Source organism: Rhea americana, unplaced genomic scaffold (genome assembly GCF_003343005.1).
Source record: "Rhea americana isolate MKP2758 unplaced genomic scaffold, rheAme1 scaffold_91, whole genome shotgun sequence".
Lineage (NCBI taxonomy): Eukaryota > Metazoa > Chordata > Aves > Rheiformes > Rheidae > Rhea > Rhea americana.
This window is the reverse complement of record NW_028187100.1, coordinates 1,264,585-1,279,886: the sequence shown is the minus strand read 5'-3', so window position 1 is coordinate 1,279,886 and position 15,302 is coordinate 1,264,585. Positions and strand designations below refer to the sequence as shown.

General features: G+C 37.8%; 1 protein-coding gene across 7 annotated transcripts in view; it reads left to right on the top strand.

Annotated features, from left to right (window-relative positions):
- PACSIN2 (protein kinase C and casein kinase substrate in neurons 2) overlaps positions 1-15,302 on the top strand; it is a 67,708-nt gene that overhangs the window by 40,571 nt on the left and 11,835 nt on the right. For all 7 annotated transcript variants that reach the window (XM_085324484.1, XM_085324478.1, XM_085324479.1 and 4 more), the window contains 4 exons: positions 10,267-10,423; positions 11,180-11,415; positions 12,101-12,256; positions 13,540-13,715. In XM_085324484.1, the coding sequence (XP_085180610.1) occupies positions 10,267-10,423; positions 11,180-11,415; positions 12,101-12,256; positions 13,540-13,715 (725 nt within the window). The remainder of the gene's footprint in view (positions 1-10,266; positions 10,424-11,179; positions 11,416-12,100; positions 12,257-13,539; positions 13,716-15,302) is intronic.

Here is a 15,302-nt window from a genome sequence, read left to right as displayed (position 1 = left end):
TGGTGTCACTCTTCTGGCTCAAGGAGTGWTTGGCTTCTCTCTCCTGGATTGTCGCTGCCTTTTGTTAGGGTTCCTTATTACAAAGATGATTAGTGGCAGTTTGATCTCATTAAGAGTGTGACTCTAGTACTTCTCAGCCGTATACTATAAACTTCCTGCTGTAACTTTGCTGTCTGTGTACATACACGTACACTGACCAAGGAGTTCAGTGTAGAGTAGTTTAGCAATGAAACATAGGGTTTTTTGATTAAATTACAGTATCGATACTATCAACACAAACATTTCCAGGTCTTGCATTTTCTGTTGCAAATTGAGTGTCAAGCTCAATGCTTGAAATCCATTATAAATAGTAGTTAATTTCTTTTAAAGGCTGTTATCTCTACTAACAATGCTTATGTAGTAAGTAATCAAGTTCATTAACAGTGTTGTGGCTGGGAAATACTTTTCAAGTTGAATCAGAACCAAAGAAGTTCCTGTTTTGATTTGTCCTTTTGGGAGCAGGCTTTCTGTAGCCATGATGATCCATGAACATGGGTAGGACAAGGCTTAGAAATAGGTAGTATCTTGTATAAGACCAGCTGGTATCATTGGGAAAAAAAAAAAAAAGCTTTCAGAAGTACATACCCTCTTTCAGCCAGAAATAGAAGCAGAAGCAATTGTCACAGCTATATAAATTGAGAACGAGTTTTCACGGTTTAGCTACATTTTTAGCTGTAGTTTAGTCTCCTAACTTCTAGTAGGATAAGAAATCCATCCTTTCAGGAGAATAGGAGTTTTTCCTCTAACTTATCTGCATGTTCTTCAAAATAACATATACTAGGAGGCTGAGAGAATTGCCTACACATCTTCATGAAAGTTTGCTTAGAGGGCCAGGGGTTACAAAAAACCAAAAAATTCTGATTGATAATTGCAACAATAATGGAAGACTTCATTAAAGTTTCAGTTGTAACAGTGCCCTGATCTACCTGAAGAATGGAAAAGAAGGTTTTTGTTTCTTATCTAACAAATATCAGTGTACCTTGATGTATCCAGCTAGGCTCACAGCGCTCTCTGGATGCAGGATTTTTAAACACAGAGGAATCTTCTTTATATGCTTTAAGAAAGAATTCCTTCATCTGCTTTACGTAGCTGGCAASGACAGCATGCTTCAGATAATCAAAGGGTGTTGCTGACAGCCAAGAGCAGAATGACCTGCTGAATGCCAGTGGTGAGGAGGATGGAAAGAATTCAAAAGCCCAAGCTTTTGGCTGGTTGAACTAAAAATGCGGCAGTGAGTTTTTTTTTTTTTTCCCTAGAGAAGATGTAAAAGTTGAGGCCTGATGTTTAATTTGGTAAACTATGGATTCCCCCCTTCCCAATCTATCCTCGGGACTCTTAACACTTCCATGACTGCTGTAAATACACTGAAGTTTGATATAGTCATTCATGCCACTTCTTTGCATCCAGGTACACTGTGGCAAACCTGTTTTGTTCCAACTTTGTGCTAAATTTTGACACCATTGACTGTATTTTACTAAGATAATAATGGAATCCACACAAAAAGTTCGGTAGACTAGTAAGTAGAAAGCCCGTTTTGTTAATCAAGCCCTGATCTTATGCTTGMTAATCACTATATGGTCGTATTAAAAGAATAATGCCTTGAGCAAGCTGAGACCAATGCTGCTGTTCACTGAGTCAGTTGTGAAGGCTGGAAAGGTGATGAGTAAGTTTTCCTGGAGATCGAAGTGGAAATGTATTTATATCTTGTAAAGGTAAGGCATCAAAATGAGCAACTACCCTGCCTGTGGAAACATTTCCTCTTTTGAATGAGCCAGAGGTCCCTCCCAGACCATGCCGCTTATCGTAGCTGAGAGCCCTTACCCTTCCTTACTTTGTGCTAGTATGAACTATGTGGAGACCTCTCCATTTATTGTAGGGGTGCTTAGATGTAGTATGAAAACACCTACTTTATCCAGACAAAGGCAGGTATTTTGGACAGCTTCTAAACTATTAGGAAGCAGTGTGTCTGACTCCCTTGGGTGAAGAACTTGGTATGTGTTTTGAGGTGCTCAGCCCATTGCTGTTCACTGTGTTTTGAAGTAAGTGTTTGAGATGCCCACTGGGAAGAAAAGACTTTCAGGATTCAGGAAGGGGAGGTTGGTCCTCTATCCAGTCTGGGTGGATCAAATTTGGCCATCATATGCATTGCCATCCTTCCTGAAAGAACCAATCCTTCCAAACCAAAGCACTTTGGACAGTAGCAGAGGCAGCTGATCTAGGATATTTCTCTGACAAACCATGCATTATATTTGGACTCTGTATAGTAGATTCTTGTCATACCTCCTGTATATATTTGTGTATTCTTCTAGCGCTGAGCAAAGTAGTGTTTTCCATTTATTTTCCATTTATCTTGCCAGATATTTGTTTATTGATATGCTGGTACACTTTGTGGGTTTAAGAGCTTTATCAGGATTTTCCTTTCATTCAATGATGGATTTGAATGGGGTAAATTTATGAAAGTTAGATACACAGAGCTAGTGCTTATAAATACTTTTTTGGACTGTGCATGCACTAGTTACATACCATTAAAGTTCTTTGTATCTGCAAACAATACTTTAGGTCTGCACAGAAGTTCAATGCACATATGAAAATTTTATATTGGGTTTCAAATATGCCTTTAATCTATTCATTCTGCATGTTTATTCTGAGGAGGCCTGTACATTGTAGCTTTTGGGATTATAAAAATTAAAACTAGTTGAAATATTTGGAAACTTCTGGGTTGACATAACTAGAAGCAAACTGTATCCATCGTTGGATGGAACTGTGGTGAAAAGTGAGAGCTTCCCTAGTCATGAGGATGTGTTGCTTTGACTAGGAGCTTTCAGAACTCAGTATTGTGCATTTCATGCTCTGAATAATTGCCAGTAAAAGCTGTTGTATGTTATCGTGACTTCTGAGATACGGAAACCTAGCTTCTTTCAAATGATTCCAGTGCATAAAGGCTGAATAGTTATGAATAAGATAGGGAAGCATGGAGAAAGAATTAACATCAACTCTTACTTCAGGCATTTGTTAACACCTGTAATATTTGTGGTTGTAACGATTACTAGGATATAYTACTAGAATTAATTGACTGGAGTTTAGCAGTAGTTAAACATTTGCTACTTCCTGTGACACTAGTGAAGTAAAACACTCTTAATTTTCAATCAGTGTACCAGAAAAAAAAGTTAATTGTTTAACTCTTCACATACTTTTATCTAGATACATAAGTTCACCAAAAAAMTGTTTTATTAGTTGAGGTAAGGAGCATGGGTGGTTAAAGGGTCTCCCGTTGCCCTAAATGCTTTGAAAATGAAAACAAGGAGGTTGTAAACTATCAAATATTCCACCTAAGTACTGTATCAGTGCCAGGATTTGGCTACATTAGTGTGTGGGTGGCCACAAGGGAAGAATGACTGGGCTGGTAACTAAACAATACTAAATGCCTAATCATTGTGTGTTTGTTTCTGTGGTTATTACAGATTCTTTAAATCTTAGCTTCAAGGAAAGGTTTGAGATGGTTTGTGTGCTGTATTCATGTATGTGAAGAAATATCAAAATATGAAGGAATCCCTTCCCTTCCCCCCCCCCCCTGCTTTTTAAACTGAACAGGAAAGCAGAATGGAGATCTGAAGGCATTTGCAGGGCCTGTAAGAGATAAATGGGATAAAATGGGATCAATTGATGTTTATTAGTATCAAAGTTAAGTATTGCAGCGGAAAAGGGGAACTAGATTTATGAAACAACAGGGAGGAGCAATACAGTTAAAACATCAGTGAATCAAGAAAATGGCTTTTATAATAGTATTTTGAAGGTAAAAAAAACGTAAACTGCTCATTTGGGGTATTTACTTACAAAGTGTTTCATGCAGGTGAGGCTGAGCAGAAACTTAATTTGATTTCATGTAATAAAATGTCTCTTTAGACTGGTGAAATGTTGATGAAAATAAAAACGATACAGTTCTAAGTATCTTCTGTTTAAATGTATTTTGCTGTTCTTGAAATTGTATAGACCATGACAATCTTATACCATTACCTTCCAATGAATGTTTTATTTGCAAGGCAAGGAAATGTATGTCTTGTCATCTGTGTAACAAGAAGTAACCTGAAAGAATGATCAGAAAGTAACTTTTAAACTACTGAAATTATATGCTCATGTACAAACGAACAGTGTTAATCCAGAAAGCTCAGAATTGCAGGGTAAAGTCTCAGCCCTATGTAAATGTAGCTCTGACTGAAGCTTTTTTCCCGGTCAATTCCTACAGATAATAGAATTTATCCCTTTTGGTTTTGGCACAAATACTTATCGTTGATGGGGGGGAGGGTGAAACACTGCAGAATTTTTACGGTTTATCCCTGAAAATGAAGAAATTTGACTCTTAAAAACAATATACTATTTTTTCCAGAATTCTGACTCTTTATAGTGTGTTTTCATGTAGTGTTTAATTGTTTTAACTTACCTACAGTTTCTAAAGCTCATAGCTAGAATACTAGAATTCTCCGTATACTTGTCTGCATTCCTTAAATACTTTGTACAGGGGTACTGCCTTGTACGTAGAAGAATCCTCTGCCACCACCTAGGGTGGCAGACTGCACATTCGTTTTTTTTTTTCAAAATGTTGATATAGTAGTGTCTGTAACTTTAAATGCCATTTTCAACTATTGTTTTCACTGTAGGAATTAAACCAATTTACTGGCAAAGAAGGTCTTTTAAATAATTTTACTAGACTTTGTGCTTGTGTACAAGCTTGTGAATTCAATTTTAAATTACTTCAGTTACATTAAACACTATGAAATATTTTGATTTGAAAAGCATTGTTATATTAAAAATAATACCAAATTGCAAATTTAGATACTTTTGAGGCTATTGTTGTTCATTAAGCTGTTCAGCAGTGGGAATATATGCACACATTCACCCAGGAAAAACACCCCTGTTTTAAACTGTGGTAGTAATCCCCTGTGGCGTTTTGAAATTAATTGCATTTGATTGCTCATAAGCAAGTGTTTCTACTTGGTTTCAGTGTGGCCCCTCTTCTAGTTGTGTGCAATTACCACTAATACCTTAATTTTTCTCAAGTRGGACAGAGGTCCAGTGTAGCCTCCTTCAGGTTGACTGCAAGGCAGCTTTTGAAGGGCTGTGTTGAAAGGGTTTACGTGTCCTCCTCAGTCTTGCTTGAGACATTTGTCACACACCCAATTCTGTTTTCCCAAGACTGATCCTGCTTTTGTCGGGTCCTACTTGGATGTATTGTATCCTGGAGCTCTCATCTTCTAAGAACTCCTTGCTATTGCCGTGTCCTGTGAACTCCATCTACAAAGAGAGCCTCGTTGTGTCATGGAGTCCTCAGCACAGTCAAGTTCAATGCTTCAGACAAGAAGGAAGGGATTCTTGGAGAGCGGAGGAGGAGATGAAAGCCAGAAGTCATTCTGGGTTTTAGGCTGAGAGATACAGATAGAAGATAAGGCAAGGGGGGAGCAGAAAGATGCTGATTTGGGCTGAGCTGAAGCAGGAAGCTTTCGTTGTAAGCAGGTTCCAGAGTGAAGTTTTAAACATATCCAGCCGTGACTTGTATACTCCTTGTGTGTACTTTATTTCACATTAATCACAGAATGGTTGAGGTTGGAAGGGGCCTCTGGAAATCATCTAGTCCAACTCCCCTGCTCAAACAGGGTGACCTAGTGCAGGCTGCCCAGGACTATGTCCAGATGCTTTTGAGCATCTCTGAGACTGGGTGATTATAAATCTTGTCCCCTCCACAATCTCCTTGGGGCAACCTGTTGTAGTGCTTAAGGCACCCTCATAGTAAATAAGTTTTTCCTCATATTCACATGGAACTTTTTGTGTTTCGGTTGTGCTTGTTGCCTCTTGTCTTATCACTGAGCAGCACTGAAGACAGTTTGGCCCCATCCTCTTTACACCCTCCCTTCAGATACCTATGCATTGCTAAGATCCCCCTGGCCTGAGCTTCTCTTCTCTAAGCTGAACAATCTCAGCTCTCTCAAGCCTCTCCTCAGATGCAAGATGCTCTGGTACTTTCATCATCTTTGTGGTCCTTTGCTGGACTCTAGCAGACCCATGCGTGTTATTTTACAGAGCCCAGAACTGGACCCAGCACTCCAGGTCTGGCCTCATGAGGGCTGAGATGATGGGAGGGATCATCTCCCTTGACCTACTGGCAGTGCTCTTCCAGGATACATTGGCCACCTTGGCCACAAGGATTCATTGCTGACCCATATCCAACTTGTCCACCAGGACCCCAGGTCCTTCTCGGCAGAGCTGCTTTCCTGCAGGTTGGTCCCCAGCTTGTAGTGGTGCATAGATCTGTTCTTCTCCAGGTGCAAGACTCTGCACTTCCATTTATGTAGCTTCATGAGGTTCCCCTCTGCCCATTTCTGCAGACTGTCAAGGTCCCTCTGAGTGGCAGCACAATCCTCTGATATATCAGACACTCCTCCCAATTCTGTATCGTCTGCAAATTCGCTGAGGGTGCATTCTGTCCAGGTCATTGACTTAAGTTGAACAGGATTGGACCCAATATTGACCCCGGGGGTATACTGCTTGTGACTGGCCTCCAACTGGACTTTGTGCCACAGATCACAACCCTTCGAGCTCTGCCATTCAGCCGGTTCTAAGTCCGTGTCACTGCTCACTTAGCCCATGCTTCATCARCTTGCCTAGGAGGATGTTATGGGAGACAGTGTCAAAAACCTTCCTCCAGTCAAGGTAGACAATATCCACTGCTCTGCCCTCATGTACCCAGCCAGTCATGCCATCACAGAAGGCTATCAAGTTGGCTAAACATGATTTTCCCCTTTGTGAATCCATGCTGGCTACTCCCCGTCACCTTCTTGGCCTTCGTGTGCCTAGAAATGACACCCAGAATTAGCTGCTCCATCATCTTTCCAGGAGATGGAGGTGACACTGACTGGCCTGTAGTTCCCTCGGTCCTCCTCCCAGCCCTCTTTGAAGACTGGAGCAACATTTGCTTTCTTCCACTTATTCCTTCCTTAGACACCCATACGCATTTTGCTGCTGCTCTTTTGATTTAGATACCAGTATTCCCTGTCTTTGTATCTAGGACTCCCAGGGGAAGGAAGGATGTGTAAGTAGAGTAAACCATGTATTCAAAATGGACATTGGTGCATGCACATGTACCCGAATAGAGTGACTGAATGAATACATATTAAAAAAAAAAAAAAGGCCAAGGCTCAGAGTGTGTGTATGTATGTAAAATAAGCAGAGACCTTTGCAAAACAGCTGCTTATGAAATGTCAGTATTATGTACTTAAGTGAGCGGCTCACTGGAGAAAGTAGACTTTTTTCTTTAATGCGTAATATACCTTGAGAGGCTCAGACCTGTCAGAAGGGCACCTTGGTGTGAAAAGTCTGGGAGTAGGTGATCTACAGCACCAAAAGCTTAACTTGAATGACTGCTTAAACTTGATGTGAACCATTTGTAATTTTAGTATGAAACTATTCTAAATAATTGCTTATAAATACCTGCTTGAGGAACTTGGTTTATTTAGGATGAAAACTTATTTACTGAATTAAGTAATTCAGTATGCTTCTCTGCATCCCACAAGCAAGTTTTGTCCTGTAAATACATTGTAGCAGTCATTTCTCACAGGTGAACACAAGACTAGGGAAATTGCTTCCTGCTTTTTAGATTTTATTTAATAAAGCATTGTGCTTTTTAAATGTTAAATGCCAAGTATATAACTCATGTTCTGTGTGTTATGAAGCCAATTACAGAAAAATGCTGAATTTCCAAAATTCTAGAAGTCATCATAGAGCATGAAATTTAAAGGTGATATGTAGTGCGATATGTAACATGATTTATGATGCAAGTCTAGGGGGGTCATCTTGGTGTACGTGTTGAGTGGTGGTCTTTTTTTTTTTTTTTTTTTTTTTTTTTTTGAAATTGCTAGTATACAAGACTATTTGGAATATAAGGTGGTGGTTTTCTAGTATTTTAGCCTGGTTCTTCCTTATATTTATTCTTAAGTATGATGCTGGTTTCCTCTGGAGCGGGAGATGGTCATGGTCTGCAATGAAGTGAGTGAATCATCTCTACTTTACATGCAGTTTTTTAAAAGTGGCCTTATGCACCAGAAGGCTGATGAATAGCGAATTGAGCGGACCATAATAACTTAGCTTATTTTTGTCCTCTGCATACCTGCCCGAGGCTTGGCAACTGTTGACTATTACCACATGGTGAGAACTTGCTCAAATGACTCAAAATGAAAATAGAAGAAATATCATGAGGCAGCCAGCTCCTATTCAGGATTAGCATTTAAAATGCTAATTTAGTAGAGCAAATTTATCARAGGAAATGTTCCTGCTAGAGGCCTGAATCCCTGGGCACTTACCTAGACACACAAATGGATGCTAATCTAAAGCTTTCATAGTTGCACAAAGTTTGCCCTTCCAGATACTTCAGGAAGTTTTATTTGAATTGCTTAATTTTTCTAGTGCTTTTAATACATATGAATACGATAGTTGTGTCTCTGTTTTTCTTGGATATACTATCTATTTTTTGTGCACCTTGTTAATAGATGAAAGGTGTTTTGGCATGGATGCATTGGTTGTCTATCTGTAGAGTGCCAGCTGCTTTATGATGCTAGTAGCTTGTCATCTTCAATTATATTGTGATTTAATGTTAAAAAATTTTTTTTGGTCAAGATGCGGACAAATCACTTACTGCTAATTTGTATGTGTGCTGGAGGTTACCTAAGTTTCTTTGACCTATCGAAATGAATATAGCCTAAAATCAAAAAAAAAAAAAAAAAAAAAAAAAAAAAAAAAAAAAAAAAAAAAAAAAAGAAAAAAAAAAAAAAAAAAAGAAAAAAGAAAAAAAAGAGTGTTTTGAGGACATTGTTTAAAAACTGGTGTTATGAACTGACCTGTCTGTAAAAGTTCTGATTTCTGACAGCTTTGACAAAGAGCCTTTGTACTTTGAGGAGCTGTTCTGAAGCAGATTTGCAAATAAGCCTGCTGACAAAATTTTGAATAACTGTGAACCTGAAAGTTGGATAGCTTCCTGTATTCCAGATCTGAATCAGATCTGATTCAAACATAAAAATGAGAAACAGGCTTTGAACGTTTGAGTGGTTCACTTACTGCCTTGCTGCTAATCTTTATTTTTCAGTCAGGTGGCTAGGGCAGATAAGACGTTGACTTTAATATTTAATAGACTGTGCAAATTTTGTTAACGGAGGTCTTATGCTTTGTTTAATATTTACAAAAGCCAACCTGATTGACCTTGAAATGTGTGGAAATGTTCCTCTGAGAGCAGAATCAACCTTTTTATTTATTTACTTTAATTTTTCCATTATATAGATCAGTGGTTCCATAGTGATGCAGACAAAAAATGAATGGGTGTTTATTGCATAGCATGCATGTTTCTCCATATCCTCATCCCTCTGTAGTGTCTACATCAAATGCCTGTGGAGGTTTTTTCCTTAGAGTTTATCTGCCTATTGATGGCAGGTATGGGAACTCCCTGTTATTACTGTCAGTATCTTTCCATATTAAATTCCACAGTATACTTTTGAATAAGTTGCTATCTAGTTTGTCAGCAATGAAGCATGGATTTAATGGTAGGGCACATCCAGTCTTTGCTGTATGTACAGTGGTTGTGTTTTTCCATGCTGCATTCTTAAACAAAAACTCTATTGTTAGGTTTGATCTAGATTTCACAATACTCCTTTGTATGTCTGCAATTTTCTTAATCCTGAAAGAAAGATTAATTAAATATTTAACGTAAAGTTTAAGGTATTAAATACTTTATCATAAGCATAAAAGAGGAAAATACTGCATTTGTGTTACATATTTGGATTGCTAAGCAAAAATAGTGCAGAACAATTGTTTAACAACAATTATGACTGTACTCATAATGGCATTGCAGGACTAATAAAATACAGCTTTTGTAGTGGTTTTGCTGCATTACTGACTGAACTCTCTGTCCTCTGGTTAGCTTTGGCTTTTAAAATAGGTAGGTTTTTCTGCAGGAAAACTTGTGGCCTTTGTTGCAAGGGGCTTTCAGCATCTTCCAAGCAGATCATGTTGCAACCTACTCTCAATATCTTAAGTAAAGCAGCCATATTTTAAGATCTAAAATACTGTATGTTACAATTAATGAATTTCTGTTAAAGGATTATCTTGCTCCTCAGTATTTGTCTTAGAGGTTTATCTTGCTTTTGGTTTAGAGTATTCAAGTATAAATTGCTAAGTGTGTCTCCCTCATAGGTTGGAAATTACAAGCGGACAGTAAAACGAATAGATGATGGTCACAGACTTTGCAATGATCTCATGAACTGTATTCATGAACGGGCACGAATAGAGAAGGTCTATGCTCAGCAGCTTACAGAGTGGGCAAAAAGATGGAAACAGCTTGTAGAAAAAGGTAAATACATTCTTTTAATTTTAGCTTTTAAAGGTTTTTCTTTCCAAATGGATAAAATATTTTCTAAATATCTTTGTTTTGGTAAGTGCAAAGTTGAATTTTTTAGCCTATAATGGAGTTCTTGGAAAGACTCAGTAGTGTGACAAAGTAGTGTTTCCAAGACTGAGTTTTTCATAATTAGAAGACAAACAAACAAACCCTCCTTTGCTGACTTGCTTGTTGCTTACCAAAATAGATGCATCTTACCTTCAGTGTTGAGGTAGCCAAAAATTAAATTTTAGAGAACTAGCTGTTTCTAGATGAATAATGGTATAGAGCACACAGTTTGAAAAATATATCTGAATAATAGGTGGCAGTGGTGTCTGATGAAGACCAGTAATAAGGCAATGAGGTATCATTTTAATGGAAGGCTAATTTAGTCCTGGTTTCCTACATTCTGTAGTAGTTTGTCATTTCCTGTTATCCATGCTTCAAAAAGGATGTTGAGAAATTGAAAGCAGTTCAAAGAAGAGCTTCAAAGAAGAATCATGCTATGGGAAGGAGGCCAGACTAAGTGAATATTGCCTCTTCTGGTATAAGAATCTGTGAAACTCTAAATCTATGTAAAAAGAAACTGTTATCTGTTCTAGATCTGTGCCAATATCTAGGAATTACTGTTTAAAAATAAATACAAGTCAATAGTTTAAGGTAGTTTCTTGGGAATAAAGTTCCATGTGGGTGATGGTTATTGAGAATGACACTTTCTGTTGTGTTTAGGCCCACAGTATGGAACAGTAGAAAGGGCTTGGTGTGCTTTTATGTCAGAAGCTGAAAAAGTGAGTGAACTACATCTAGAAGTAAAAGGTTCACTGATGAATGAAGACTTTGAAAAAATCAAGAACTGGCAGAAGGAAGCCTTTCATAAGCAAATGATGGGAGGATTTAAGGAAACCAAAGAAGCAGAAGATGGATTTAGGAAAGCTCAGAAACCCTGGGCAAAAAAGCTGAAAGAGGTACAGCAGTAGATTATGTATTAGATATCCTATGTTACAATATACTAATGTCTCAAATTCTTGTAGGGGAGTAAGCTCCCTATTCTCTCTGCTGGATCCTCCTTTCTCAAAAAGATCTCTTGCTTTCTGTCCTGTTCTGAAAATAAATACTTTCTCTTGGTCTCTTCAGATCTTGGTGACTTCAATGGAAATCTGGGGAAAAAGTGGCTACTCTTATCATTTTAACAGTATCTGATTTCCTGCATTTGAAAGTTATGATATGTTTAAAAAATAAACGGGGAAAAATTGTCTGTGAGTTCTTTTCCCTTGTCATGTAGTAGTATTCTTAAAACAGATTTGTAGAAGAAGAGAAGCAGGGGACCATGAGCATGACAAAATGTTTGTTTGGAACTTTCTCTAGACCTTTCCTTGAGTCTGTTTCCATGTTTGTCTAAACTGTGTGAGTTAAATTTCTTGTATGGTGAGAGAATACTGAGATTCAAAGTACTTCATTAATTTCCTCACATTGATCCTTGTGTATTGTTCATTACTTGGCCTAAAATAAATGTTTTCCATTAAGAAAAAAAAAATCTTGAAACAAAACGTGGCATTTCCTTCACTGTAATGTGATTATAAGGCTAAGAAATTCAGTTAGTGGTTGTTTTATAAACTGTACCAGATGCAAAGATTCAAATTTTCTTTGTAGGTGGAAGCTGCAAAGAAAGCATACCATGCAGCCTGCAAAGAGGAGAAACTGGCTATATCCAGAGAAACAAACAGCAAAGCAGACCCAGCACTGAATCCTGAGCAACTTAAGAAATTACAAGACAAAGTAGAAAGAAGCAAACAAGATGTACTGAAGGTATATTGCATGCTAACATACTGTTCATGAGGGGCCTTTTTAAATGTAGCTTGTGCATATTTTAAGTTTTGTATGTCATGGTTTGTTTTATTTGTTTTTGGGGGGAGAGAATTCGGGAGGAGTGGAATTATTTGTGTTGTGGAATGTGCTGTGGAGTGCTGTGCAGTTCATTTTCAGTTATGGTCCTACGCCAGAATGKGGAGTTTTCTCAAAAGCATTCATTGTTGCAAAGTTGTTCTTGTGCGAGGAAACGGTAATATATTACCTCTACTTCACGTAAGTGCTTTCAGCAGGCAAGGAAGCAGAGTAAGAGAGGGAGCTTCCAGGACAGAGTTCATTACTTGTTGGAGTTAATGAAGTTTGAGTTACTTCGTTTTAGAGGCTGTGTTGTCAGCTGGCTGACAATGTCTGAATTTGTAATCATTTTTGACCTGCAGAATGTGTGGTTGTGGCATAGGTGTTTGCATTTTTTTTCATTTCTTTATTTTAAAGAAAGTAAGTCGATACAATCTATTTAAATAAGTAAATGAATTTGTGGAAATTTTATTGCCCACTTTGATTTATTTCTTTAGCTGGCTGCTACCAAGAGATCTTTCTTGTGTGGGGAGGAAAAAATTCCTTTTCAAAGGGATGTCTTTCCTTTGAGATGCTGTTCTGTATTTGAGTGGTTTTGGTTTGGGCTGTGTGGGTGGTGGCGGGTTTTTTTGGTTTAGTGTGTGTGGGTGTGCGGGTGATTTTGAAGGCCAATGTTACATTGGGTGGGATCTTTCAATTAATGTCCTTGAACTATTTCTATAAATATCTAGAATCTCAGATTCAGCTAGTTAGCTGAGTTCATAGGGCTTATGATTGATTTTTGCAGGGACAGTTCCTTCCACTGCCTCGTTTGTAACTTGTAGTGAACTGTAAATTGCTCAAGGGGAGAAAGCTAGCACTTTGAAATTGTTTGGAGAACTTTAAATCAGAGCTATGTAACCTGAAAGACTGCCTGCTATGATTTATTCTGTGGCTCCTTTCTTTTTCTTTTTTAATCTTTAGTATTACATTAACATTTGTCATGCTTTCTTTTAAAAAGCCAGAGAAATGGCTTAGAAGTTTACTGTAACTTTCCTGCTGTTTTGTTAGATAACTCTTGTCATGATCCAGCCTGGATGCTATGATCACAAAAGGAGAACAGAGTTTAGGAGCTACCYGGTCTGGACTTTGACCATTACTGTGTTGATCAATCCAATATGTATGTTAGTAATAAGTTACTAACTTTTTTTTTCTCCCCCTCCAAACAGACAAAAGAAAAATACGAAAAATCACTGAAAGAATTAGATAACGCTACTCCTCAATATATGGAAAACATGGAGCAGGTATTTGAACAGTGTCAGCAGTTTGAGGAAAAACGTTTACGTTTCTTTCGAGAGGTGTTGCTGGAAGTTCAGAAACACCTTGACCTGTCTAATGTTGCAAGGTAAAGCTATGTAAGGCTTCAAGATTAACACTTAATATTTTCAGCAAAAATAATCCATACTGCAAGTTGATCAGTTTAGTCTGTTTTTTCTGATGCGTTACTTAAATTTGTTTAAAGTTTAAATGAAAAACTTATTCCTTTTCTTTTTTCTAGGATCAGATTAGCATGTTATCCCTAACATCTGCTATTTCTATGTAACATTTCAGTACTAARTGGAGTAAGAAATGCTTGTTCTTGCTATATTTTTGTAATCAACTGCTTGCAAATTAGAGAAGATTTGRAGTTCAGAAACAAAAATCTGTATCAAAGGTTAGGAAAAGAGGTTTAGTGGTTTGTGTGGCATGTTTATCAGAGACCATCTCATATTTATTAGTGTAAGATATCTAGAAATTTCATGCTTAAAAACATCTGTTGCTAAAATGTTAGCACTGAGTCTAAAGTAGTACAGGAATTATTTTAGTGGGAGTAACTGCTAAAGATCCATTGGTCCACAATTAATGAACTGTTGTCTCTTAATCTTAAAGTCAGTTTTTTATGCTGTACTTCGGTAATACATACTTCAGTCTTTCTGCCTGGACTTTCCTTACCGTATTCTAAGAGATGAAAAATTAGCCCTCTRCTGGGGAGCTTGGACCAGAGCTGCTGAAGCTTATCATTTTGTCATATGCTACACAGTATCTATTACAAGCCTTTTGACAGTAAGCTACTTGTGTATGTCAACAAGACAGTGGTTGTAATGGTTTTGTTTTCTCTTTGAAGTAAGACACTGGAATGCTTGCAGGAATGCTGTGAAGATCTCTAATGTGATTTTACATCTTGCTTCTAACAGCAGAATTTCATGTGCACTTTAGCCAGCACAGCAATTGAGAGGAGGGGGTAGAAAAAAAAGGTGTGCTCCTGACTGCTCTCTTCTGCTCCCCCCCCCCCTTCTGCTCTCTTCTGTGCTGGTGACAGTGTTTATATGGTAGCCCATCCAGTAGAAATAAAGGAGCTGATGAAGGTAACCAACGGCAGGAAGAATCTAGTTTTTAACTCGGATCAGTGTCCCAGGTTGACTTGCTATACAATCTCATAAAAGCTTGTGCTGGCACAAGCAAAGGAGGTGGCTTGGGGGCAAGAACAAATATGTAGCAGGCAATAGGTGTGGGAAAGACCACTTGTTTTAGCATCATTATTGTTCTAGGTTGCTTAAAAGTTCTCCTGGAATTACCATGAAAGACAGGTCCTTTTTCCTTTCTCTGAGTAGATAGATGGCTAGGTTTGCTGCCCATATGAATTCATGTTGATCAGGGTGAAAGAAGCTATGGAACAGAAATAAATGAGGAATGGTTGATTTTAAAAGGCAGAGTAGGGAAAAACTATAAAATATGACTGGGTGGAGACGTAATGATTTTCTTTTAAGATACTTAGGTGGTTTAGGAATAGTTTTATTGTATATTAATAAAGTACAAATGTGGAAAAACTATTAGAGTAAAATTAGGGATAAAAGAACCATAACTGATCTATTTTCTTACTTTTTTGATTATATGGAGGTAAAACATGTAGAACAATTTTTCCATAAGGGAATCTCTCTCTCTCTCTCTCTCT